The sequence below is a fragment of the Oenanthe melanoleuca genome, chromosome 9 (genome assembly GCF_029582105.1).
Source record: "Oenanthe melanoleuca isolate GR-GAL-2019-014 chromosome 9, OMel1.0, whole genome shotgun sequence".
In the NCBI taxonomy this organism is placed as follows: domain Eukaryota; kingdom Metazoa; phylum Chordata; class Aves; order Passeriformes; family Muscicapidae; genus Oenanthe; species Oenanthe melanoleuca.
The window spans coordinates 1,249,375-1,274,122 of NC_079343.1; the positions used below are offsets into that span (position 1 = coordinate 1,249,375).

The 24,748-nt window shown below is 48.7% G+C and overlaps 2 protein-coding genes across 3 annotated transcripts in view; one reads left to right on the top strand and one right to left on the bottom strand.

Annotated features, from left to right (window-relative positions):
• Positions 1-202: 202 nt before the first annotated feature.
• On the bottom strand, positions 203-2,900 carry LOC130256996 (transcription cofactor HES-6-like). Its single transcript, XM_056499188.1, has 4 exons — positions 2,704-2,900; positions 2,200-2,295; positions 1,976-2,054; positions 203-1,134 (listed from the first exon to the last, which is right to left on the bottom strand). The coding sequence occupies exons 1-4, from the start codon at positions 2,761-2,763 to the stop codon at positions 689-691; spliced, it is 681 nt and encodes a 226-aa protein (XP_056355163.1). The 5' UTR covers positions 2,764-2,900; the 3' UTR covers positions 203-688.
• Positions 2,901-16,092: 13,192 nt separating this feature from the next.
• Positions 16,093-24,748, top strand: part of CAB39 (calcium binding protein 39) — a 40,709-nt gene continuing 32,053 nt past the window's right edge. Inside the window, exons 1-2 of one of the 2 annotated variants that reach the window (XM_056498734.1) lie at positions 16,094-16,199; positions 17,720-17,825. The gene's annotated coding sequence lies outside the window, so the exon portion shown is untranslated. Of the gene's footprint in view, positions 16,200-17,719; positions 17,826-24,748 lie in introns of both variants that reach the window. The other variant, XM_056498733.1, reaches the window with a different exon arrangement.

The window sequence follows — 24,748 nt, forward strand, 5'->3', positions numbered from 1 at the left end:
AAACAAAAAGAAATCCCTAAATATAAGTAAATGTAACATATATGTGCACACACATGTACTCACAAGCTTAAGAGCAAAGTCAGGATTTCTGAGTGGCTGGGAACAGCACAGCCAGAGTGAGCAACCCAGGCAGCATTTCTAAACAGCCTAAAAGTCCAGACCAAGTTTCTCCCTTTTCTCTCTCTCCTTTTTTCTTTTTTTTCTCCTAATCATTGCAGCCTTTTTGCAGGAACTCAATGCTGGAATCTCCTACACTGCACAGGGATGATAATAAAAATAAAACCCAGAAGAGCCCAGTGGTTTACCCTTTTATCCAACAAAGAGATTCAATAGCTCATGTGAGATCTGAAGGTAAATTTGATGCCAGAGAGGGTCGTTGCTTGTTGTCTTGTATTTTCATTAATAGAAAGTTAATTATTTTAGAACGTAAGACAAGAAAACTATATAATTATTATACACTAAAGAGCGTGAGAGGATTCTATACAATAACTTAGATGTATTAAATAAATAAAAAATAATAGCAGCCTTCTACAATGCAGGCTACACATAGGTTTACTTCGGCTTGAAGTACCCAGGTCTTTAGTACACCTACAGGAACAGATTTGCTCCACAAGTGTTTTATAGAAACATATCTATAAGATACATACGTGAGAGTGTCTAAGGTTAGGACAAAAATCGAAAACACACTTTACCACGGTCTCCACATATCTAATGACCCCACTCTGGGGTTGTTATGGGAAAAATTCGGCTGCAGAACCTGTCTGGGAGGTGCAGCATCAACCTGGTTGAAAACGGACAGGGAGGGCAGCTGGAAGGAATTTTTGGAAGCTTGCTTGTTCTCCGCAGGGCAGAGGCGCTCCTGTGACGGGTTTGTGCCTCGAGCGCTGCCCTTGGGGCTCAGGGGACTTTTCTGTGTCAGGAGAGGCTGCAGGGACGGGCTCAGAGACCTCAGCGCCGCTTTGCAGGTGTCTTCGCCGGACCTGGGCAGGGACTTGAGCAGGTGGTTGAGGAGGCGCGCCCCCAGCGTCTTGTCCATCCACTCGCAGGTGAGCAGCAGGTTGTGCACCTCGTGCATGCACTGGATGTAGCCGGTGCTGTACCTCTGCTGGGCTTCCAGCCCCACCTTGGAGTCAGCTGCACGGGGGACAGGACACAAGGGCAGCTGGAGAGGGGCGGCAGTGACCGCGGCGCTCGCTGCTGGAGCCCGGGGCTGCAGAGGGGTTTGTTTGCGGGGGGAAGGTGAGCGGGGTGTGAGTCCCGCGCCCTACTGCCCGCCGCCGAGGAAAACTGCGCCGAAAAGCAGAAATGGGCTCCGGGAGGGAAGGACGCCTCCCGCGGATGAAGCAGTGCCCGGCTCCATCTCCCCATCTAGTGGAGAAAGCCGAGCCCCGGCAGCAGCCTGGGCCGGGCCGGCGGCAAAGAGGCTGTGCCAGGCTGCCAGGGGTGAAACCTGCTGGCACCGGGCGAGGGACCGGGAACCGAGTAAGGGACTGAGAGCAGGGAACAGGGTAAGGAACCGGGAGCAGGGTGAGGGACTGGGAACAGGGTGAGGGACTGGGAACAGGGAACAGAGAACAGGATAAGGGATAAGACACTGGGTAAGGGACAGGGAACAGGGTAAGGGACCGGGAACACGGTAAGGGAACAGGGTGAGGGACAGGGAGCAGGATAAGGGATTTGGAACAGGGTGAGGGACAGGGAGCAGGGTAAGGGACCTGGAACAGGGTAAGTGACCAGGAACAGGGTAAGGAACTGGGCACAGCATAAAGGACTGGGAGCAGGGTAAGTAAGGGATTGGGAATGGGGTAAGGGACTGGGAACAGGGTAAGGGACCCAGAACAGGGTAAGGGATTGGGAACAGGGTAAGAACTGGATAAGGGACTGGGAACAGGGTAAGGGACAGGGAACAGGATAAGGGACAGGATAAGGGACTGGGAACAGGGTAAGGCAGGTGGCACAGGGTGAAGGCACTCACCCATCATCTTGCTGCTCTGGATGTTCTGGAGGTGCTTCACTGTCATTTCCAGGATGTCTGCTTTTTCCAGTTTAGACTGCTGATAAGGAAAGAGCGCAGCACTTAGAGGCAAAGAGGGGTTTGCACCATGCCCAGTTTCTCTAAATATGTGGCATTTCCCTTCCTCCCCCAGTTCAATTTCCCACCAGCAAAAGGACAAAAAGCAGCATAAAATGAGCACTTACATCCAAGTGAAATGCACCCACAACAGTCTCCTTCAGCTGGTCTAAGCAGTTATTAATCCTTTCCCTTCGCTTCCGCTCAATGAGGGGTTTCCTTAACTGGCAAAGAAAAGGAGCAGGAAAAATTGCATTGATATTTTCATTTCCTCTCCCTGCTGCAGTTCAGCAAGGCCAGAGACCCCCCCCCCTCCCCTGTGTGAAGCCAGTGCAGGGTGACACAGTGCTCAGCAGGCACCAGATGTGGATGGAGTGTCTGCCAGCTCCAGCCATGGCCTGTCCCTGAGCTGGCATCACCTCTCCCTTCTCCCACTTCCAATCATTTCAAACAGAAAAACTCATTTCACAAGATCAAAACAGAGAGAAGGCATAGAAAGGAAGCAGGAAAACACCTGCATGATTTAAATTCAGAGAAAACATCTTTCTAATAGGAGAAAAAGCGTTGTCCCCTTTCTGTGTCCTGGAAGCAGTGGCCTGGCACCTCTCATTCACGTGCCCAGGGACACTTACCTTCCTCTCCTCCTTGGTGCTGGTGACCTTGTGCGTGCCGGTGGTGGCCGCGGCCGTCATCCTGCTCCGGCAGCCGGCCCGGCTCCGGCAGGATGGGATGGGATGGGATGGGATGGAATAGGGTGGGAAGGGATGGGAAGGGCTGGGAAGGGAAGGAGGCGCTCGGGCAGTGTTTAGCTCCCCTTCCAGACAGGCTCTTTGCTGCTCCGCTGCTCCTCCTCGGCTGTATTTATAACCCCGAATTAGCATCTGAAAGGCAACTTTCCTTGGCGGGACTTCTTTTCCCACACGAGGGGTCGAGCCCGGAGGTTTGTGGCCATCAATCAAAGCTGACAGGTCACTGCTTCTTTTCAATGACCACGCCGGCCCCCCCAAACGGCGACAGATGTCCAGCCTCTGTCGCTGGGCTCTGGAGGGATCTTTTGTTCGGGAAGAAGGGAAGGAAAATGGGCGCGCTCGCAGCAGCTTGCACGGCTCCCCGTTCAATTTGCACAGATTCCCAGGGAGGGACACAATAGCCGGGAAGCGGCTGAATTGCACCTGGGAAAATGCCTTCTACTCATCTTTTTCTCCTCTATCTCCTTGAAATGATGGCTATTTTTACCTGCTAACTTGACCCCAGTCGTTTCACATCATAGTAATTGCCTCTTAATTTAATAATAGAGTACTTCAGCTTGGAGTTCCTGCTCCCAGGGATTATTATTACAAGGAAACGATGATCGATTAAAAGCTGTTGACAGCAGACACCCTAAGGAAGGTTGTTTCCATCACAGAAATCCTCTAGGGAAAACATGGGAACTTTATTTACCTCCTGGGAACCTGAATTATCTGTTGCACCTGGGTGGATGTAGGAAATATGTAACTCTTCTAGTTTTTGGCTGCTCTGCAGAATGTAATATTAAATTTACAAGGAATTGAAGATGCAAACAAACCCAGAGGTGAGATAGTTCTGTGGGAGCTTCTCTGGATTTTTCCCCCCTATACTGTGAGGCTTGGGTGGCTTTGTGAGGAAGGATGATTGTCTGTGCTCCTCTGGAATGCTGGTGCAGGAGAAGCCTTTTGAGGAGGCTTGGTGTGGGGTGAGAACTCATTTTTATACCTCCTCACTGCCTGGCTTGGGGGAGAGCATGAAGGTGTTTTTCCTGACCTTGCGTTTGCTTTCTGAAGCTGCTTTGCTAATGAGCCGGATTTGGCAGTGTCCTGTTGAGTCCCTTTGGATTGGTGTCGAATGTGTCACCTTACTGAAGTTAAGAGGAAGCAGCTGCAGCAGTTCAGAAGCACCGCAAGCCCTCCCAATGCACTGGTGGGATTTCCCAGCTCCCAGGAAAAAGAAATATATTTATCCAAATAAATAAAAAATAATAGCAGCATTCTACAATGCAGGCTACACATAGGTTTACTTTGGCTTGAAGTACCCAGGTCTTTAGCACACCTACAGGAAAAGATTTGTTCCACAAATGTTTTAAAGAAACATTTCTATAAGATAGGCAGTCCCATGTCTGCAGAGCCCTCTGCCCCTCCAGCTCTGGGTGGGGACGTACCCCAGTGACAGCAGTGAGGACGTGACGCTGTTCCTTGCTCAAGCACCGAGTGGGTGTGAGTGTGTTTGCTTGTGTGTCAATGCAAACATACCTGCAGCACACCCTGCTGCCTGGGCTCATCCCCAAAACATGTCCCCAGCCATGGCATCTGGCAGGCAGAGGCTGTTTGTCAGTCACATGCAGAGCTGGGGTGCAGTGACTTGGTTTTGTAAGTGCCCTACTTGGGACGAGCCTGGGGTGGTTGTTGTGCTGGGAGGGGAAGGTTAATAATTTACCCTTTGTGCCAGGTGAAGGGGTGGGATTCTTATCTCAGGTGTGCTGTCTTCAGACAGCAAAAGGAGATCCCACCACCCCGTGCAGGAGGGCCTCACATCAGCCAGCCCAGGCTCCTCACCAGTGAAGACTGCTTTGGTTTTCCAAGCTTTTTCCAGTCCAAGGAAATGGATTGCTGGTATTTATAAATTATGTTGGTGAGGCCATGTGATTGCAGCAGCTAGGCCTGGAGGAGGCAGTGGCTGGGCTGGGGCAGGGGGCACAGAGCACACTCTGTTCTCTGCCCAGGCTGTCAGTGCTTGCCCATCTCCCTCCACCTTGTGCAGAGAGCAGCACCTTCCCAAGGCACCCAGGGCAGCAGGGGGAAGCTGAGATCACCTCAGCTCCTGGCCCAGCTGAGCATGGCAGGGGTGTCAGCAAATTCAGAATCACCTAAAATCTCTGAAAAGCGTGTCCTGTACCTGCTGTAGGCTGCAGCATGTGCCCCCCATGCTGGTGGCCCCGCAGGCTGGCCAGCCCCCGGGGCCACCAGGAAAGATCTCTCAGGTGCCTGTGATGGCAGCACCTCCTTCCTCACCCTGTCTCCCTTCCCTGGCCTCCACTCGTGGCTCTGCCTCACCCTCCCTCCTGCTCCCTTTGTCCTGCAAGCTGCCCCCGGCTCCGGGGCTGTTCCACGGACACGGGGCGAGCTGGTGACAAAGGGGACACCCGCGGTGGCCCTGGGTGCCCAGCCCCAGCCCGTGCCCAGCCCACGCCGGGCTTCCGAGCCCCTTCCTTGGCTCGCCCACGGGCATCTGCCGCGGGTGAGCTCATTTCAAGGTTCATTTGTAAGACAGCGCCGCAGTGAAAAAGAAGAGCAGCTTTGGCTGTAAACAGTTATTTTACACCTCTCAGTCACGGCAAAAGCCTTTATTTCGGAGGCGGGGGGCGCGGGCGGGAGAGCTGCCCTGGCTTTGGGCAAGGCTGACATCTGTGCCGGGGATTGTAGGGACCCAGCAGCCCCATGCAAATGAGCATTACAGGAGCTTTCTGCGAATTCCCGCTTTCCTTTCGCGCTGCCGCTGCCAGGTTTCACTGAAAAGGGGATTCTCCTTCGTAAACAAAGCCTCCCTTTTTCCCGGGCTTTCGGGGAAAAGAAAAAAAAAAAAGAAGGGAAAGAGAGAGGGGTGAGGGCTGCTTAGAGTTTTCTTTTTTTGCTATTTGTCTACAATTCACACCCCGGAGAAAGAAAACAACTTTTAACATCTGTTCCTGCAGTATTTAAGAGGGAAATAAAGGCTGTTGAAAAGGGGGAAAGTGTGGCAGATGTTGGCAGGTTCCCTCCGGCGCAGATGTCTTTTGCTCCGAAGAAAACTTTCTTTGGGCTGCGGCGGCCGGGGCTCCTCTGTGCCTCGGGACACGCGACTGCCGAGCGGACGGGGGACGTGGGAAAGCGCCGCCGAACAAAGGCGCTTATTCAAACAAACCTGAGAGCCGTGAACAATCTAATCACCAGCAGAGAAATGGTCAGCGGCCCCCGGCCCCGCCAGCGAGGGCTTCGGGGCAGCCGGTGGCCGCGGGACGAGGGAATTTGACCGGGCTGCGAGCCGGAGTGTCCCTTCCTTGCCCCCTGCCTGCTCCCTCTGGGGCATCCAGCACGGTGCTGTGGCCAGGGACCGTCCTTTCTGAGATGCTGAGTGGGCTTGGCTGCTCCGCAGCCCTGGCTGTCCCACCAGCAGCAGAGGGGATGGAGGGCAGGTACCTGCCGGGCACCTGTGCAGGGCTGTCCCACACCTGGACAAGGCAGCACCACAGCAGGGACTGTGGGACAACAGGGGTATCTTTGATTAAGCTTTTAAAAAAGAGCTTCTGACACGAAAATAATAATAATAATCATCATCATCATCATCATTATCATCATCATCCTCCAATCCTATTGATTACAACTTGTTGAAATAGCCTTGTGAAATGGACTTTGATAGGAAGAGAAAGTTTATTTTAATTAAAGCAAAAATTTTCAGAGAACCTTTCACTCCCCTTCTTCCTGGCTGATAAAATAACTTAAAATAAGATTTTGCCAGAAGTTGGTGATATTTCTGTTTAGGAACTTCATAGGAAACAAGTGAGAAGCCCAGAGAAAAAGAAGTTGAGCCAAGAGAATTCACATAAGAAAGTAATTAATTCCAGTTTGATGTTAAAGCTGAGGAGCTCTGTGATGGTTCCTCTATTTCCTCCATTTTTTGGCCTGCTTCATCTCTGCCTCAGTCCATTTTCTTTGGGTTCTGGGCAGGGCAGAGCTGCTATGTGCCAAGACAGCTCTTCCTCTTCCCTGCTCAGGGCCAGAGGGGTAAGCCGGGTGAGTTCAGCTGTGTTGCTTTTTTGGAGGCCAAGCTCGGGGGCAAAGAGCCCAAACCCCTCCTGGATGTGTCATTTGTGTTTGTCCTGACAGCAGAGCCTTTCCTGCACGGCAGGTGGGAAGCAGGAGGCATCTCAGCTGGGCTGAGGAGCTCCACGCTGCAGGAAGGATGCTGCACATCACCAGAGAGCTGTGCACCTGCCCTGGCTGGTCCCTCCTGCCTCTGGCAGCTTGTGGTGATAATGTGGACACCAGCTCAGAACCCGACAGCACTGACAGGGAGGCTTGTGGAGTACTGAGTTAGCCCCAAGCCCAGCCTCGGCCCTGGCTGGTTAATGAATGGCCTCGTTAGGGCAGCTCAGCCTTTTGCAGAGAGGGATTTGCTGTGGCAGAGTGGGAGGAGAGCTGGGCAGGTGTTCCTGAGCACTGCTCAGTCTGCAGTGTGGGTCACAGAAGGACTACTTGATCCCTCTTGTTTTCCAGGCTGGATTTGTCCCCAGTTTAGAGACTGCCTACCCCTGTCTGGGGTGTGTCTGCTGGCTGGCTGTGGGGGTGGGGTTGCCTGGCCCCAGCAGTGCCAGTGAGGCTCTCAGAGGGAGGGAAAGGGGTCCTGCTCTGGGGGTCCCACCAGTGCATCACTCCCAAGTATCTGTGGGTTTGCTGGGGCTGGTTTTATGACAGCAGCTCTGCTTTCACCACGTGGTGTGGGCTTTGGGAAGTGAGGAGCTAAGTGTAGGTCTGGCAGTGGGCAGGGTAAGGTGGGGACACTGGCTGCTGCCAGCATGGGCACTGGGCTGGCCCTGATGGGCACCCTCTGCACCCTGTGCTCCAGGCCTGCCTTGCCATGAACAAACACTCTCCAAGGAGAGGCTGTTTTACAGGGCTTTACTCACTCTGAATAAAGAGGGGTTTGTCCAGCTTTTTCAGAAGGGCAAGGTTGAGGTTTTAAAACGAGGAGTAAAGCTCTCCTTCAAAACGTTTAAATGTGGATGTTTCTCAGTAGCTGTAACCCCAAGCAGGCTGTGCTGAAGCCCTGCCTCACCAGGGCTGCTCTGCTGCTGGAATATTCCGTAGGGGAGGAATGTGAGGAGCAGCAGGACGTGCCAGCGCGGTGACTGGACGTGCTGGGTCCGGAGGGTGCGGGCGGTGCCTGGGCAGGCAGGCAGGCAGGCTGGCTGCTCCCGGCACACAGGCACCTCAACCGCAGCCTCCCGGGGATTACTCACTGCAGGATGGCCTGGGGGGCAGGGCTGCATCTCCAGACTGGCCTCAGCTCAGGGTGTTGGACCTGCCATGGCCCATCTCAGCAGCGTTCGCAGGAGGAGCACAGCACTGTCCTGCAGCCCTCCCAGGACACGACAGTGCTGGAAATGAGTCAGAAAAGCAAGGGATGGTTTATCTGGTTTTGGGCTGTGGGGAAGAGCATGTGCAGTGATTTGCTGTGTTGAGGGGAATGGGCTGAGAGCACAGACACCACCCATGATGTGACTTGGGTCCATGAGCACCATCAGAGCTTGCAGTGAGCGAAGCCATGGCTGTGCTGGTGAAGGCTGCCCTGGACACCCTTTGTGCTGGAATCCTTGGGGATGGAGTGACACTGCATGTACCAGGTCACTGTTTTTGGCAGAGGGCTGGGAGGCGATGGGGTTTGTGGCTGGTGGGCATGGTGTGGTCAGTGAGGAAGAGGCACAGGGCATCTGGCAGATGAGTTTGGTATCTGTGGTGAGCAGTGGCCTATCAAAGCTTGTGAATTTACCATGGTGTGGGCAGGGGAAGAGTGCAGCTGGGAGTTCACCTGCTCTTCCTGCTACAGGTGGAGAGAGAGGTCATATATGGCATTGGACAGTGCCACATGAAGTATTTTCATCACAGAGAAAGCCCAGCTCCAAAAGTAGCGAAGAACATCTGGAAATTCTGTTGACATCCCTAAATCCATCTCCTTTACTGAGTGCATCGAACCTCTCTGGCCCCAGCTCAGCCTCCTGGGTACCAGCTGGCTCTGCCATCTTTGGGAGTGAACTCCTGGGATAGGAAATAATTACAAGGCTGGAACCAGCTGAGTAATTCTCAGCTTTTCTTTCACACACCCCCATCCAGCCTTCATGTTAAGGATCAGCTGATGCTCTTGCCATTGCTCAAGCTGTCTCCTGCCTGGCAGGTTAGTAGCGCTCCAGGCCCCACAGGAAATCTTATCTGCTGCTTCTCAGCCAGAATGCTTAAAACACAGCTCCTGGGCCAAAAGTGCCTTATAGGAAGCAGAAAATCTGATAAGCTGTGTGGGTGGTGGCAGGCTGTGAGGGTTAGCCCCTTGCCTGTGCTGAAGAGGTGGTACAAGGGAGAAGAGCCAAGCTTCATGAGAAGAGCATGGGGGACTTTGAGTGACCATTCAAGAGAATACTTGAACTTTCTTCATGCAGCATGCCTTGAGTTATTTCATTCAGGAGGGCAGTGCTGGGTGTTCTCACACTCTGAGTTATTTCATTCAGGAGAGCAGCCTGGGTGTTCTCACACTCTGTGTGTGTGAGATGTTACCAGATGTCACCTGATAACAAGCCTGATCTGTAATGGAGCAAGTGCTTGGTTTATTCAGTAGCTTCACTTTCCCAGCAGCGTGGATGCCTGAGTCCTCACACGTTGGAACCCTGGGCTCAGCGCTCTGCGCCCCAGCCCTGCACATCCCACATTGCAGCCCCTGCACTTCCCACACTGCCTGTTTCTCCTTAGCTTCTCAGTTCTTGAGGCTGCAGAGTGATGTGGCTTAAGATTCATCTTGGTGAGAAAAATATCTCTTCTGTGAGTAAATGTGGCTTTTGTGCCACATGCCAACACTTGCTTTTTACATGTGCTGTCACCACATCCTGAGCCCCTGACACAGAGCAGCTTGTCAGCAGGAATGGGGCCACCAGGCCAGCCATGGGCCATGCTCTGCAGGGAGAGTGACCTGAGTGTTGTCCTGGGCCCTGCACACCCACGGGAGCACTGGCCTTGCCAGCAGCATTCCCGACTTGCTGCCCCTTTCTGGTGCTGCAGGGCTGGTATTGCTGCACCCGAGGAAGTGGGGGAACTCTCACTTGGATATTTGGCACTTTGTGGTTCTGTCTTGGCACAGCCTGGCTGCTGCTGTGACAGTGGAAAACAGGAGGGTTTAGGGAGGGAAGGCATGAGCTGCAGGGTCTCTGGTCTGTGCGAGCCAAGTCTGTCCTGGATTGTGTATGAAATCTCATGGCGTTTTCTAAGATTTTTTTTTTTTTTACTCTGTATTTTTGTAACTAATTTTTTACCAATTAAAGCAGAAGGTTTTATACAATTTTGTTTTTGTTTATGAATGCTGTCTGCTTTAAACTAACTCTTCAATTTCTTTGCTTTTTCCCCCCTCTTCAGGTATATCTAGGAGACTGTCCTTTACTACAGGGATGAGCATTTCTTATTCTTGTGAAGGAGCCAAAAGGTGTAGGAAGTCCTGCTGGCTCTTGGGGCATAGCCACTTTGGGGTAGGAAAACCATGGCCCTGACAAGATGAAGAGCAACCAGGAGCTGTGAGAAGGTGGGTCTTGCTCCATAGGCTGGTCTGGGAAGGAGAAAAGCAGAGTTTGCACTTGTTTTGGCTTATCCATAATGAGGTCATGTAAAATAATAACAAAACCCCCACTGCCACAACTCTTTTGTTCTTGCTTGTTTATTTTTAACATTAGGAGATTTGCTATGTATGTATTTGCTGTTGTCAAGTGATGTGACAAGGGCTCCTGTGCTAGCTGAGCCTGAATCCAGCTGAAGAGCAGCGCTAAGCCCGTGCCCATCACAGGTTTCTTCTGTAAGAGCTAATTAATTAGTTTCTGCAAAGACCTTTGAGGGGGTAAAGGGGTAAGCAAGTGCATAGCAGCATTATCCAGAGGCTGTGAGCTTCAGAGTTTAACTGAGGTACTACTTAAATATGAACCCAGTTAGTCACCTTGTCATTGCTTTAAAATGTAAAAGAACAGGGAAGGCATCTAAATAAAATAACCCAACAGTCATTTTCAGCAGTGTTCACAGCCTTGTTTCTTTCTGCATGATTTGGAATTCTGAGTGTATTTGCTGTTGAATTAATGGCTGTATTTGACTGGTTTTTTTGTGTATGGTGGGGGTTTTTTGTTTGTTTGGTGTTTTTGTTTGGTTTTGTTTTGTTTTACCTTAGGAAATACATTCTATAGCAGTGCTGTTTCTTGGAGTGACTTCTTTTCCTTCCTTTCAGGTTTGCCATGCTGATGGAAACCTGGCTTTGGCTTTAGTAGTAGATCCTCCCTGGAATGGATGCTGTGTTTATAGATAACTTCCAATTGTTCCACAGTAATAAAAAGTTTATTAAAATTACTTGCTCTCCAGGAAAGGAATCTGCAACAGATTTTTTTTCTATGATTTTTCAGCTAATTGTTTTCTCTTTTCTGACAATGCTTCCATGCTAACCTTAGTTCTTGTGGTTTGCTATAATATTTTAAAAATGTGCTCTAATTCTGAAATGGAACCTTGAATTAAAGATAAATCATGGGATCTCCATGAGAAAAAAACCCCTCCTAACTGATATGAAAGGCAATTAAATTTAATTGTGTTTTCTACCGTAAGTAGAATTTTGGGGGTGTGAGTCTGCTCAATATGTATTAATTGAATGAACTGAAATGTAAAAAGTACTCACCCACAGAAGTTTCTTTGAGAAAAGCTTTAGGAGTCTGCAGTGAATGTCTCCAGGCAGTAATGGGTGAAACACAGTTTCAGGAGCTGTCACAGGCACTTGTGAAACCTGGTGATTAAATTCAGCCACTGCAGCTTGGCTCAAAGTCCATGGAAAGACTCCGGATTCTTCTTCTACCGAACTTTAAACAGAAGAAATTCATCATAACTGACTTGTCCCTACTTCTAATATTTCCTCCCCGAAGCACCTTGTCAGGAACCAGGAACACGAGCTCTGCCCTGTGAATCACAGCAGTCCATGCCCAGTTCAAACATTCACTGGGTGCTGGTTCTGCTCTCCCCTTCATGTGTGTTTCTCCAGACTGCTGGCAAGATGACCCAGAGTTTCTTTGAGATGGTCTGTGTCAGATGGCCATGGGGGTGGCAGAGCCCCTCCAGCCCACGGCGTGGGTGACACAGCCACAGCACAGGGATTATTTAGGGCTCTCTGCCCTGCTCCTACCACAGTCTGAGCTCTGTAAAACTGGGGCTCCTGCAGGGAGCTTTCAGCTGTGACACCACCAGTGACACTTTGGGCTGAGGACAGTGGCACCCAAAAGGGATGGGGGACACTGGGAAGGACAGGTGAGGCACTCGGGGTGTGCTGCCACAGCAGGAGGGTGAGGAGGGGAGGAAGCACCCACTAAGGGAAAGGGACGTGTGTCCCACAGAAGGGAGATAAAGTGGGTAATGGTCACCAGGCTTGTGGAGAGCTGAGGGCAGCCATGGCCTGGAGAGCTGAGGGCAGCCATGGCTTGGAGAGCCGAGGGCAGCCATGGCCATGGAGAGCTGAGGGCAGCCATGGCCATGGAGAGCTGAGGGCAGCCATGGCCATGGAAAGCTGAGGGCAGCCATGGCTTGGAGAGCCGAGGGCAGCCATGGCCATGGAAAGCTGAGGGCAGCCATGGCCATGGAAAGCTGAGGGCAGCCATGGCCTGGAGAGCCGAGGGCAGCCATGGCTTGGAGAGCTGAGGGCAGCCATGGCCATGGAGAGCTGAGGGCAGCCATGGCCATGGAGAGCCGAGGGCAGCCATGGCCATGGAGAGCCGAGGGCAGCCATGGCCATGGAGAGCCGAGGGCAGCCATGGCCTGGAGAGCCGAGGGCAGCCATGGCTTGGAGAGCTGAGGGCAGCCATGGCCATGGAGAGCCGAGGGCAGCCATGGCCATGGAGAGCTGAGGGCAGCCATGGCCTGGAGAGCCGAGGGCAGCCATGGCTTGGAGAGCTGAGGGCAGCCATGGCCATGGAGAGCTGAGGGCAGCCATGGCCATGGAGAGCCGAGGGCAGCCTTGGCCTGGAGAGCCGAGGGCAGCCATGGCAATGGAGAGCCGAGGGCAGCCATGGCTTGGAGAGCTGAGGGCAGCCATTGCTTGGAGAGCCGAGGGCAGCCATGGCCATGGAGAGCCGAGGGCAGCCATGGCCATGGAGAGCCGAGGGCAGCCATGGCAATGGAGAGCCGAGGGCAGCCATGGCTTGGAGAGCCGAGGGCAGCCATTGCTTGGAGAGCCGAGGGCAGCCATGGCCATGGAGAGCCGAGGGCAGCCATGGCTTGGAGAGCTGAGGGCAGCCATTGCTTGGAGAGCTGAGGGCAGCCATGGCCTGGAGAGCCGAGGGCAGCCATGGCCATGGAGAGCCGAGGGCAGCCATGGCTTGGAGAGCTGAGGGCAGCCATGGCTTGGAGAGCCGAGGGCAGCCATGGCCATGGAAAGCTGAGGGCAGCCATGGCCTGGAGAGCCGAGGGCAGCCATGGCCATGGAGAGCCGAGGGCAGCCATGGCCTGGAGAGCCGAGGGCAGCCATGGCCATGGAGAGCTGAAGGCAGCCATGGCCATGGAGAGCCGAGGGCAGCCTTGGCCTGGAGAGCCGAGGGCAGCCATGGCTTGGAGAGCTGAGGGCAGCCATGGCCATGGAGAGCCGAGGGCAGCCATGGCCTGGAGAGCCGAGGGCAGCCATGGCTTGGAGAGCCGAGGGCAGCCATGGCCATGGAGAGCCGAGGGCAGCCATGGCCATGGAGAGCTGAGGGCAGCATGGCCATGGAGAGCTGAGGGCAGCCATGGCCATGGAGAGCCGAGGGCAGCCATGGCCATGGAGAGCTGAGGGCAGCCATGGCTTGGAGAGCTGAGGGCAGCCATGGCATGGAGAGCTGAGGGCAGCCATGGCCATAGAGAGCTGAGGGCAGCCATGGCCATGGAGAGCCGAGGGTAGCCATGGCCTGGAGAGCCGAGGGCAGCCATGGCCATGGAGAGCTGAGGGCAGCCATGGCCATGGAGAGCTGAGGGCAGCCATGGCCATGGAGATCTGCCATGGCATTCCAGGAGGGAATGGCTGCCCTGGGAGAAGGGCTGTGTGGAGGAAAAGGGGGAAGCAGAAAGTAGCTGCTTGAAGGAGAATTAATTTCACAGGCTGCCATATTGTTTTTCCCCAGTTTTGCTATTTTTCAGCGTGGGATGTTGGAGGAGTTGGAGCTGAGCTGTAGGGCTCCCTGGGCCTCCCACTGGCAGCAGAATGCCCCAGGATCCCATTCAGCTCTGTCCTTCCTAAGAAAGCACCTGCATGCTTGCCTTTCTAAATACCCTTTTTTTCTACCAGTGAAGTAACTTGGATTTTTAAAATGTTTACTCACTTCCTAATTTGCAAGGATTAATTAATTCACAATGGATCTCTCAGTCATGGCTGTGAATTAGAGAATCATTAGTGTGCTAAGAGCTCTCTCACATGCTGTATTTAATCCCTGCTTCTAGGAGCTTAGAAAAATCATGCTCAGGGATTTCTCTGCAGTGTGCATGGATGGCGATTGCACTGAACCCATTTCTTGCATGATCTCTTTCCCATTTGTAAAGCCATACTGCCTATTCTCCAGGATATGATATTGAATCCCTTTCACAGTGCTTGCCTTTAGCTCCTTCTCCTCTTTCCTCAGTACCCTGATAATTATCATTTAAACTCAAATGGTTTTAGCCTAAGTATGGGTAACAACTTGAACTCCGATGTACACACCCTATCCATGTTGGCTTTGAAATCATCTATTCCCAGCTCATGAGTTGGATATATGAACTGCCAAAATTTTGCTGAGCACACACTGTGGGGTCCAGGTGACCATTAAGGTCCCATCACCTCGCACAGGCACCAGGACTCCTCCTGCTTCAGATCCAATGCTGCTCCATGAAAACATCGAGAAACCCAACCCAAACCTTCCCCAGCAGTGAGATGAGGAAGTGTAGCAAAGGGATGTGGAGACACATAATCAAAAAGACGCTGAAGATAGAAGCTGTCAGCTCACAAGAAGCTCATGGATATTTTGGGAAAGCAGGTCCCACATGGCTGCATGTTGGTACTGCATCAGACCTCCTGGGGCAAGGTTGTAAGAAATTCATAAATTGTACCATTAAAAATGTATTTTCTACTTGAAATGTATTATACTGCATTAATGGACAATATCAACTTGATCTCTCCTGGGAGAGATGTGGGCTTTTCTCCATCCAGGCTAATTTGCATTTGTCACAGTGACAATAATAGATAAGTATTACATACAGGGACAGAAAACCAGTGTGGAGTCCTTCCATGCCATGTTGGGAACTGCAGAAAACCTGCAGGCTGTAAATCACCAGCACCTGATGCATCAGGACAATCAGCCCATGTCCAAGGCACGATGCTAAATTCCAACCCCATTCTGAAGCCCTGAGGGTCACGGCATGGAAAAGAAGTTTTGTGACACTACAGAGGGCATAAAGGGGCTGCAGAAGGGCAGGGCAGAGGGGGTGAAAATGATGAAAAGAACAGTAAGTACAAATAACAACTGAATAAATACCAATAAATAAAATTTAAATAATAATTACAAAATCTGCTAACTGCTAATAAAGAATAAAGGAAGAGGTTGCACCTTGAGTTCTGCGTGTGATTTTGGGCTCCTCACTTCGAAAAGGACATTGAGGTGCTGGAGCGTGTCCTGTGAAGGAAACCAAGGCTTGAGAGAGGTTTAGAAAACTCTCTCAAGTTATGAGAGTGGCTGAGGGAGCCAGGGTAGTTTAGCCTTCAGGAGCTCAGGAGGCTCCCTGGCAGGAGGAGGGTGTAGTAGTGATGGGGACAGTCTCTTCTGCCCTGTCTGCAGTGAGAGGATCAGAGGAAATGGCTGAGGCGAGAGAAAGAATCAGATTAAATATTAGAAACATATTTTTCCCTGTTCGGGTGGACAGGCATCATAACACATTGCCAGGGAAGTGGTGGAGTCCCCATCCTGGAGGTGCTCAACAGGCACCTAGACCTGGGGCTGGGTGATGTGGTTTAGTGGCTTAGGAGTACAGTGGCAGCGGGTGGATGGCTGGACGGGATGATCTAAAAGGTCGCTTCCAACCTTGGTGACTCCATGAGTCCAATAACGATAGAAAGCACCGCGAACAATAAAACGAGGATATAGCGAAAACGTGGGGAGGGCTCGGCAGCGCCCCGGGTCCTCCAAGCCGGCAGGGGGCGCTGTGGCGCGGGCGCGGGCGGAAGCGCGGGCGGGAGGGCCGGGCCGGTGCGACGCCGTGAGCGCGGGGCGGGGGGGGACGGGCCGGGCTGAGCCGGGGCCGCGCCGCCTCTGCCGCAGCCGCAGCGCCGGAGCCGAGAGCCGCCAGCGGGCGGGCGGGGCCCGCCGGACCCACAGGTACTGGGGCTGTGGGGGCGAGAGCCGTGGGCATTGTCCGGCGCGGGGCCCGGCCGTGCTCTGCGGGCCGCGGGTAGCGCGGCCCGGCCGCTGCCCGCCGCGCTCCGGGCCCGTTTCTCCGCTGGGCGCTGGGAGGAACCGGCCGAGTCCCGTCGGCCTGGGCGGAGGGCAGGTCCGGGAATCGCAGCCGCTGCTGCGGGGGCACAGCCGGGCAGCCCGAGGGGAAGGGCACGGCCGGGGCTGTGCTTCCCGTGCGGCAGCGCCCCGGTCCCCGAGCTCCTCAGACGTCGAGCCCGAGGAACGATCAACGTAAAGCCGCGCACGGCTGGGCCCGGAGCGAGCCGCAGCGCCCGGGCCGCTCCCCGGGAGGGCGGAGGGGCAGGGCCGGGCCGGGGGCGCTGCCCGCGACCACCGCTCTTTGTTCCGGCCCTGGCTGCGCCGAGTGGCCGGAGCTGCGGGGCCGGCACTGCCTTACGCGGCCTCTCGGGGTCCGGCTCCGAGGCCTCTTCCTACAATTGTTGTTCCTGGTGGTAGCCCCGATAGGCCTCCGCAGCAGCCGCTGTGCGGAGGGCTGCGAGAGCCTGCTTTCTTTGCAGGCTGCCCCACAGACAGCTAACGCAGCGTGCTCTCTCTTTCTGGAGCATAAGAAAAGTTTTGCCATTGTTTTTTTTTCCCCTGCAAATCCGTGGAACGATACCGGTAGATGTATCCGGTTTTGGTGTTTTTTAAATTTTTTGAATTTTAATTTCTGGTGAGGGATCATGTAGGTGCCCAGGATTTATTTAAAACCTATATGCTGTCTTGTGGGAATGGTGTGATTTAATTTGCATGATGAGTCAAAGATTAAATTACATGACCTAGGCTCTTCAGTTTCAGTGAGGGAAATAACAATGCGTGGAAGGACAGTTTCAGTGTAGATCAGAAATGAAATTTGATTAACATCAAAATATTGCAGAGTTTTGCCTGCACGTGGGTTTTTTTAAACTTGCCTGTTAGAAACTCCTAATCCAGGATCCTTAGCAGTGTGGTTCATCAGGAAGTGTGTCTTCCTTTTTAACACCTAGAGTTCATATAGTCAGAGGAAATTTAACATCCTGAGCTTGCACCTTGGTTTTGAAGCTTTTAAATAACAGATTTTTACTATTTAAAGCACGGTGTACCTTTAATTAATAGCTCTTACCTAATACCTGTTGATGTGGCGTGTGCCTTTAACTGCAGAAGGAAAAAAAGGCCACAAAAATATTTTTTGAAGTAGAATAAGCATGGTACCTCTTCTGGGCTCAGGAGTAACTTGATTTTTTATTTTCAGTTGTCCTGTAGAAATTGGCAGCTAATGTGATCTGTAAGTGGCATGATGGTGTCGTGATAGGTTTCTGCCTGCCGTGGACTGGCTGTTGTGAGAATATTGTATTTCACAGTTAGGAAAACCATGAAGCTGTGGTGTGAGAAACTACTGGGTCAGCCAGCTAGGATGCACTTGGCTTAAATTTATTTGTATTTAATGTGGATCTCATTTGTAGTGTAATACACCTGTTGTTGGGGCTTTCCTTGGACAGACAGAAGTACCCTGGGACAGGAGGAGGTCATGTCTGGTGATACTGGGATCGAGCAGAATAGGCTTAGAATGTGAGTTTGTACATATGGACTAGCCTGCTGTTGAATTCTTCTGAATGCTGATAGCATTGATTTTCTTGCTTAAGTTTAATGACATTCTCTTCTTTATGTTGACATAGAGTTCCGAAATTCTGATGTGTTCTGTGTTTGTTGAACACACAATTGTATAAAACAGAATTTATATTTTTAAAAGTACACGTATTTACAAGTAAAGGAGACCGAATGAAAGCAGCAGTTGACTAATACCTTGTGACAGTATGTCTTTGAGAGATAATTATGCTCTTTGGGTATTATCAAGCCCAGACAAATGTATATTCCCAGTGGGGTGTGATAATATTAAAACTGCACCTCTTGGAATTCCTTGATTGGTTTATTCAGGAGGGAATGGTATCTATTTTGCATTCTGTCATGTAGTTCTTATTAATTAATGGCAGGTAGTTGAATGAGGCTCAACTGTTGCCCTGTATGTGTTGCACTTCCTAAGGTTTTTTAATGGGATTTTGGTGAATATGAGAGTTACTGGCCAGTGTTTTCCCTTCTCAATCATTTCTTTGTTCAGTTTTTGCAGATTCTTCTTCATTAATTGTTTGCAGCCTAATTTTTTGTGTAAAATATTTCTGAAAGCTGATAATCTCTGTACGTGCTTTAGGGGCTTTAGACACTTGCTACAATAACGATTTTTTTGGTGAAGTTTCAGAAAGGTGCTGTAATAGCTGGTGCTGCTTTGAAGCAGGGGGCAGGAAGAAGCCTGGTGGCCTTTTGAATTCCCTTCTGGCCCTGCTTTTCTGTACTTGTGACACTGTGTAATATGGTTTAATTACAAGAGCAGCTATTAAAGTATGATTATCTTTGTCTAATTGGAGGCATCGTGCAGTTACCTATCAAAAATAAGATTTGACTCATCTGCTCCTTCAAAATTAATAGTTCCACAACAGCCTGCAGCTATTTATGTAAATAATGTGCAAAGCAAAAATGTGAGTTGAATATTTTTCAAATGTTATCATTTCTGCACTGTAGAGTTGAAACGTTGTGTGTTTAATTCCCTCATCGCCCATGTTTTCTCTTGATACCATGCTTCTGGCACCACGAGGTGCAGAGGTGTGAGCCAAAAGGAAGCTGAATGTCTGCAGTGAGAAGGTGAAACTTTATGCTGAGATCCCTCCCCACCCCCCAAGTGCAAACACAAAGGTTAAATTAGCAGATGAGGCTGTCTTGAATTATTTTAAAGGACTTGAGCTGGGCTGTTAAATGCATGATGGGGGAGCACCTGAGGCTTACACTGGTGTCATGGGAGTTTGGGCTTTCTTTAGCCTGAGCAGATTTATGTGCTTTCCTTATTGCACCTTGTGATAAAATAACACATTCATTCGCCCCTATTTAAATACTCCTTATAAAGGCTTGAATTCAGGATTGATCCAAACTGGAAGCAGCCAAAATACTGTGTGTTTACAGGAATAACTGTGGTCATTCCTCAACAGCTTTTGTGGCCTCTTTTTTTCAGACAGTGTTAATTTAGGAAGTAAATGGCTTAGGTTTAAATAAACAACTGCAATTTGCTTTCTAACTCCCTTGGTCTGAGTATTCCAGCTATGCTTGATATAATCAAAAGACACTACAAAAAGTTCCTGACTGTTGACTTCAAATTTGCTAAAAGGAAGCAAATATTAAGCCTATCCACAAAGACATAAAATTCTGGGGGATCTTTCTGTTTTTTGAAATTCTTCTACTTGTCGTTGAATTCCAAGTTCTTTCTAAAGTTGCATTTCCTCTGTAATCCTTCCCTCCCCTTCAAACACTCAGAGAATTCATCACCAAAAAGTTAAATATAGCAAGACAGTTCAAAAACTGGCAAGTTATAATTAGTAGAGAACTGTAGTATTAGTGTAAGATGCTTTTCTAAGTTCACAAACATCTTTGGATGAAGATATTTGAGTTACTGAGTAGATGTTTAAAACACTGGATATTTTAAAACATTCAGGTATACTGCTATGTGTGGGAAATGGCTGCATCAGTGAAAAAATCACTGTGCTGCTTTTGATCTTTGCCCTGTAGTGTATTTTTTTTAGTCAGTATTTATTGATAACAAATTATTTTTTCTTACTAAGAGAATGTAACAAATCGTTATAACTGCAAACTCTGCAAGATTTGAAACATGAGACTTAAAAATAGATAAGACAGAACTTGGCTATAAATTAAGTGGAATTAATTTGTCAGCTTTTCAGGGAGTTGAATGTATGTGACTGTGAGAACAGTAGTTATGTTCAGTCACTCATGTGTGAAATGCCTTATCTCCTTTGAAGTTTATCTGTGTTAAAACATAGAATGAAAAAATGGAGAAGCGTTTCCAGAAATGTGGAATGCGTGATCTTTTTCTGGCTGCTAGAGCTGCCTAGCCTGACATCTGAAGAAACACCTGTCTGAAAAGTTTTCATTGTTTTATTTACTGACTTGTGAATAAAGCATGGCAGTGCATAGATTTGGGAGGAAAGGCAGCTGCACAAGGTTGTAGAAGGTCCCTCTGACACCCCAGCCAGCTCTTGCAGCCAGTGTTGCTGTACAACTGTACAACTTCGTCATTTTCTTTTTACTGCCCTGGCCAGGTGCACCTGGGAAGCTCCTCATGGATGGATATATTTTTCCAAATATTCATTCAGAGCCACAGCAGCTTCTTAGCTCATCTGCTGAGGAGCTTGCTTTGAGAAAAAGTCTGTAGACAGCGAGTTATGAGTGACACCCTGTGTCACTCATGGAGTGGTAGATGTGTGTGCTGATCACACCCATTCAGAGCATCCTGCTGCAGTGGAGGCTCTGAGCTCTTCCCCTGGGTAAGCAGTTTGAGGAGGTTTTGCTGCACTTGTAGAAATGAGGCAAAAGTTGTTTGTGTCATTATAGTTTACTTTTGACTGTGACATGTGAAGTTACTGCTCTAGCAGTATGATACTCCTTTTGATAGCTGTCAGAAGATTTAAATTTTTTTTTTGCTTGATGTATTGCAGTAATTTATAAAATGAACCACCAAATTAACTACCACGTAACATTGACATTATTGAATATTATGTGTAGACAAAGAATAAGCAAAAGTAAAATCTGTTCACAGAGACGCAAAACATTAGCAAAGAAAATGTCGGGGATTTTATTGTAAAGAGACCTTAGTGATGCAGACATACACTGAGTGTATCACAGGGATGCCTGAGAAGTCTCTCCCACACAGTTTATGAATGCATGGCTCTTCTAACCTGTCACACCTGCTAGTCAAGTCCTAAGTTTCTTCTGACTGGAGTTTGGTAGTGATGGAAAAACTTCTCAGGAGAATTTAAAGAGATACCTTGGAGGAGGTCACTTGAGGCACGATTCTTGATAAAGGCTTCATATATGCTTGGTACTGAATTAGACAAATGTTGAGAAAGCAAAGTTAATCTCTCAAAAATTAGCAAATACCCTGAACCTTGCTTCACTGATACCAATTTGGTACAAAAACCTTATGTGATTTTTCCCAGTTTTCTTCAGCTCGGTGCACAAAACATCCTTTGAATGTACTTGTTTAGTCCAGTGTATTTGGTCTTTTGCTTTACTGCAAAAGCAGATAGGAGGATGCAGGTCCTTGGGGGGTTTTCTTTGGTTCACAGATACTCATGACAGTACATTTCACAGTGCTCTTCAGCAGCACGGTGCTTCTCCCCCCTTTTTTCAGGGAATGATGCTTAAGCACGGAGAATTTCTTCTTGTCTTTGAGTGTGTGATGTTTGTTGTACGTGTTGTCTGGTGGAGCACTCCCTAAACTTTTTTTCCAGTGACACTCATTTGTGATGTGAGATTCTGTTGCCTAAACATAGATATCTAGTTTTTCCTTAGATACTCCAAGGCACCTGCCCTAGAGGTTTGTAATTTTCTGAAAGGGCAGTTGGAGACCTGCTGTGCTGTTTCAGAGCATTCATAGTGGTGTTTGTCCATTAGGCCCCTGAACTGATGCTGTGATATTGGTTGTTAGCCTTGGAATCTCATTTTGGCCTTCCAGAAGAGGATGAGCACTCCAGCAGTGACCATGTTATGGGCACCTGGGTTGTGTTGTCTAATGAGAAAGGAAGGTTGGGGATCAAATTCTGCTGCCTGAGTCTTGTCCAAGAGTCCTGGTTTTGCTGCCCTCTGCCTTGTTGCCTGCTTTCCAACTTTAAAAAAGGAGAAATTCTTATGGAAATTTTCCTTTCTGTAGTCTGGTATAGTTTGTCAGTGGAATGAGTGAAGGCTTCTCTTAAGGAAGCACAACTGAGGGAAACTTAAGTAATCAAGGTAATTGTAAAACCTTAAACCAAGTGTTGGCTGTTGGAATTGAGGGTTCAAATATGGACCTGTGATGTTCAGCTTGTCTTAAAACATAACTGAAAGCAATCACAGTCTCCAGTCACCAGGGCAAATAGTCTTTTTCCATGAATTACAGAGGTAATGATTGACAGCAAAGACAGCTTGTTGAAAATAGTCTATGTTGGCTAAACAAGCACTGTTCTGGAGGTGATTATTTAGATTTGTAATCTCTAAGAAAAGCAGCAGATTGACTCATCAGAATTGACTAATATAGTTCTGTTTTATGTCTGTAATTGACATTGAGCAATATCCAAACTCTACTAACTCTGTAATAGGGTGGAGCTGGAGTAAACAGTTTTTCTCTGAGGAACTGCATCCATTCACAGAGCATTTTGGGCAGAGTCCTGGCATAGGTGTTCTGTCTGACTGGTGTTACCCTTAACTCATGTGTTACAGTGACGGGTTTAACCTCATTAGGTCCAAAAGAGCCTCTTCATTACAGGGCTATGGAATATTTTCCCAAAAAGTCACAAAAACTTTAGGGCATTTGTGCCTGCTGACAAACTTACGAATGTATTTAAGTTTTAAATTCTGTGAGAGAATTTAATGTCAGTTTTCTTTATTCTTTTAACCTGGAAAAACCAGGCAGCCTTCAACTCCCCAGCTTCTTAATTTGTGAATGTAGTTATTACTTCCTGCCTGTAATATTTTTTTTTTTCTCTCAGAAAGAGAAATAAACTCTTTTTAGTGAGTTTTCTTTCTTGCTTGGGAACTTACATGTGTGTGGATATGTAAAAATGTTAACAGCCATATGGGGCTGTATTTATAGTTTATATCCAACAAAGAAGGATTGGATTTTTGCTTTGAGGCAAGACTCCTTGCTTCCCTTAGGAATTGTACTGGGTAAGGTCTCAGAGTTGTTGGAGTGGAGTCTGAGTAGTTCTGCTCTCTCTTTGGCACTGGCAGTCGCTCCTCGTGTTGATGCAGGTTGAGGACTTAACACTACATCCAATCTAGGAAGAAATGTCAAATCTGTGTTTCAGAAGTAGCTGTTCTTGAGCTCTTTAGTGAACAAGGAGAATGATTGTTGGCCAGAAATGCAGAAGCTTTTCTCTAGAAATAGGCTGTTTTTAACTTTCAGAATTGCTAGCAAGCATTGAGAAATGTTAGTAAGCACAACAGAAGTTTCTATACCTTGTCTCTTGTTTTCGTTATGGTACTCTAATTTTCAATATTGTGGATTGATGCCTCTGAGATTTATACAAAAACTCAGAAAATCCAGATTTTGAGCAAGTCCCTAAATTAGATAACCAAGCTAAACTAATTTCAAAATGACTGTGAAGGGAAAACTAAAATCTGTATTTTAGTAGCTAAAAGGGATAGTTTGAAAATTCATAAATTGGTGTCTCTCTCATGTTGTTTATTTACATCTTGTTTGACTTATTAGCAGAGAATTGTTTTAATAGATTTCAATACATCTGAATTTTGTGAAATTCCCTTATTTACTTCTGTTTCTAATGGATGGCTGGTCAGATTCCAGAATTGTCACTGCGTGTCTTTTTTTTTTTTGTAATTGATGTAAAGGTTGCATTATAGTTTATGGGCTGCATCACAATCAGCGAGGGCAGCAGGGTGAGGGAGGGAATTTTGATTTCTTGACCATTCCATCATTTGATTTAAGATCTCTTGTTTGGTTGAAGCCTCTTAGTGATATAGAAAGTGATGATATTGTACTGTTGTAAACTCCTATTTAAGTAATTTTTGTAATCCCTAATTAAATAAAATTATTTTAAGCTGGTGCATGTTAATAATTTCAAGGGTTGTGGGGGTTTTGTTTTGTTCTTCGAAATAGCCCTAAGGATACTGGCAGGATAGTGACATAGCTGAAATAAGTGAAAATGCACAATGTTAGGAGTGTTGGTCTCAGCTAGGTTGTAAGTTCCACCTGAGCTTGGTGTGAGCCCTTTAGAAGAACTATTGTCCTGCAAAAGTTTTTTTTTTTTTTTTTTTTTTTGTCATTTCAGATATCATGTGAAATCATTCCTTGAGTGATCTTGTAGGGATGGAAACTTCTTCTGTAGTGTTCAAGTTTCTCTTGGTATCATTGCACAGTAATTGCATTAGAGGAAAATTGGGAGCTCTTATTTTAGTATTGTGAAACAATTTGATAGTTCCCTTTTCCAGTCCAGATCTTCTTAGCAGATAAATTAAGGGAACTGTCCCTCAGAGGTGCTTCCCACCATGTTAGTTGACCTAGTATTAGTCGCTTCTTGTTCCAAACCTCGTTTTTCACATGCTGTCTGTAGCCAGGTAGCTCAGCCAGTTTTTCATTCGGGGCCCTGTCCATGTGTTTCAGGGGAGGTGCTGACTCCTCTATGGGACCTATCAACAGTGCTGGTTTGTTACATTTGTGAACCCTCAGGGCTCTTCTGCCTTGGAGAGTCACAGCTACAGCAGCTATTGCGAGTTGCTTTGAAGTCAAATCAGTTGAGAAGCCTGTCTTTTGGAAGGGTGACCGTATGCTGTGGAGTTCCCTCCAGCCTCCTTTTTCCTTAAATGCTAACATGCTTTTAGAAACTTTTGGTCATCAGCAAGCAGGTGCTGTAAGGTACTATCTTGTGGGTTTTGGCTGGAAT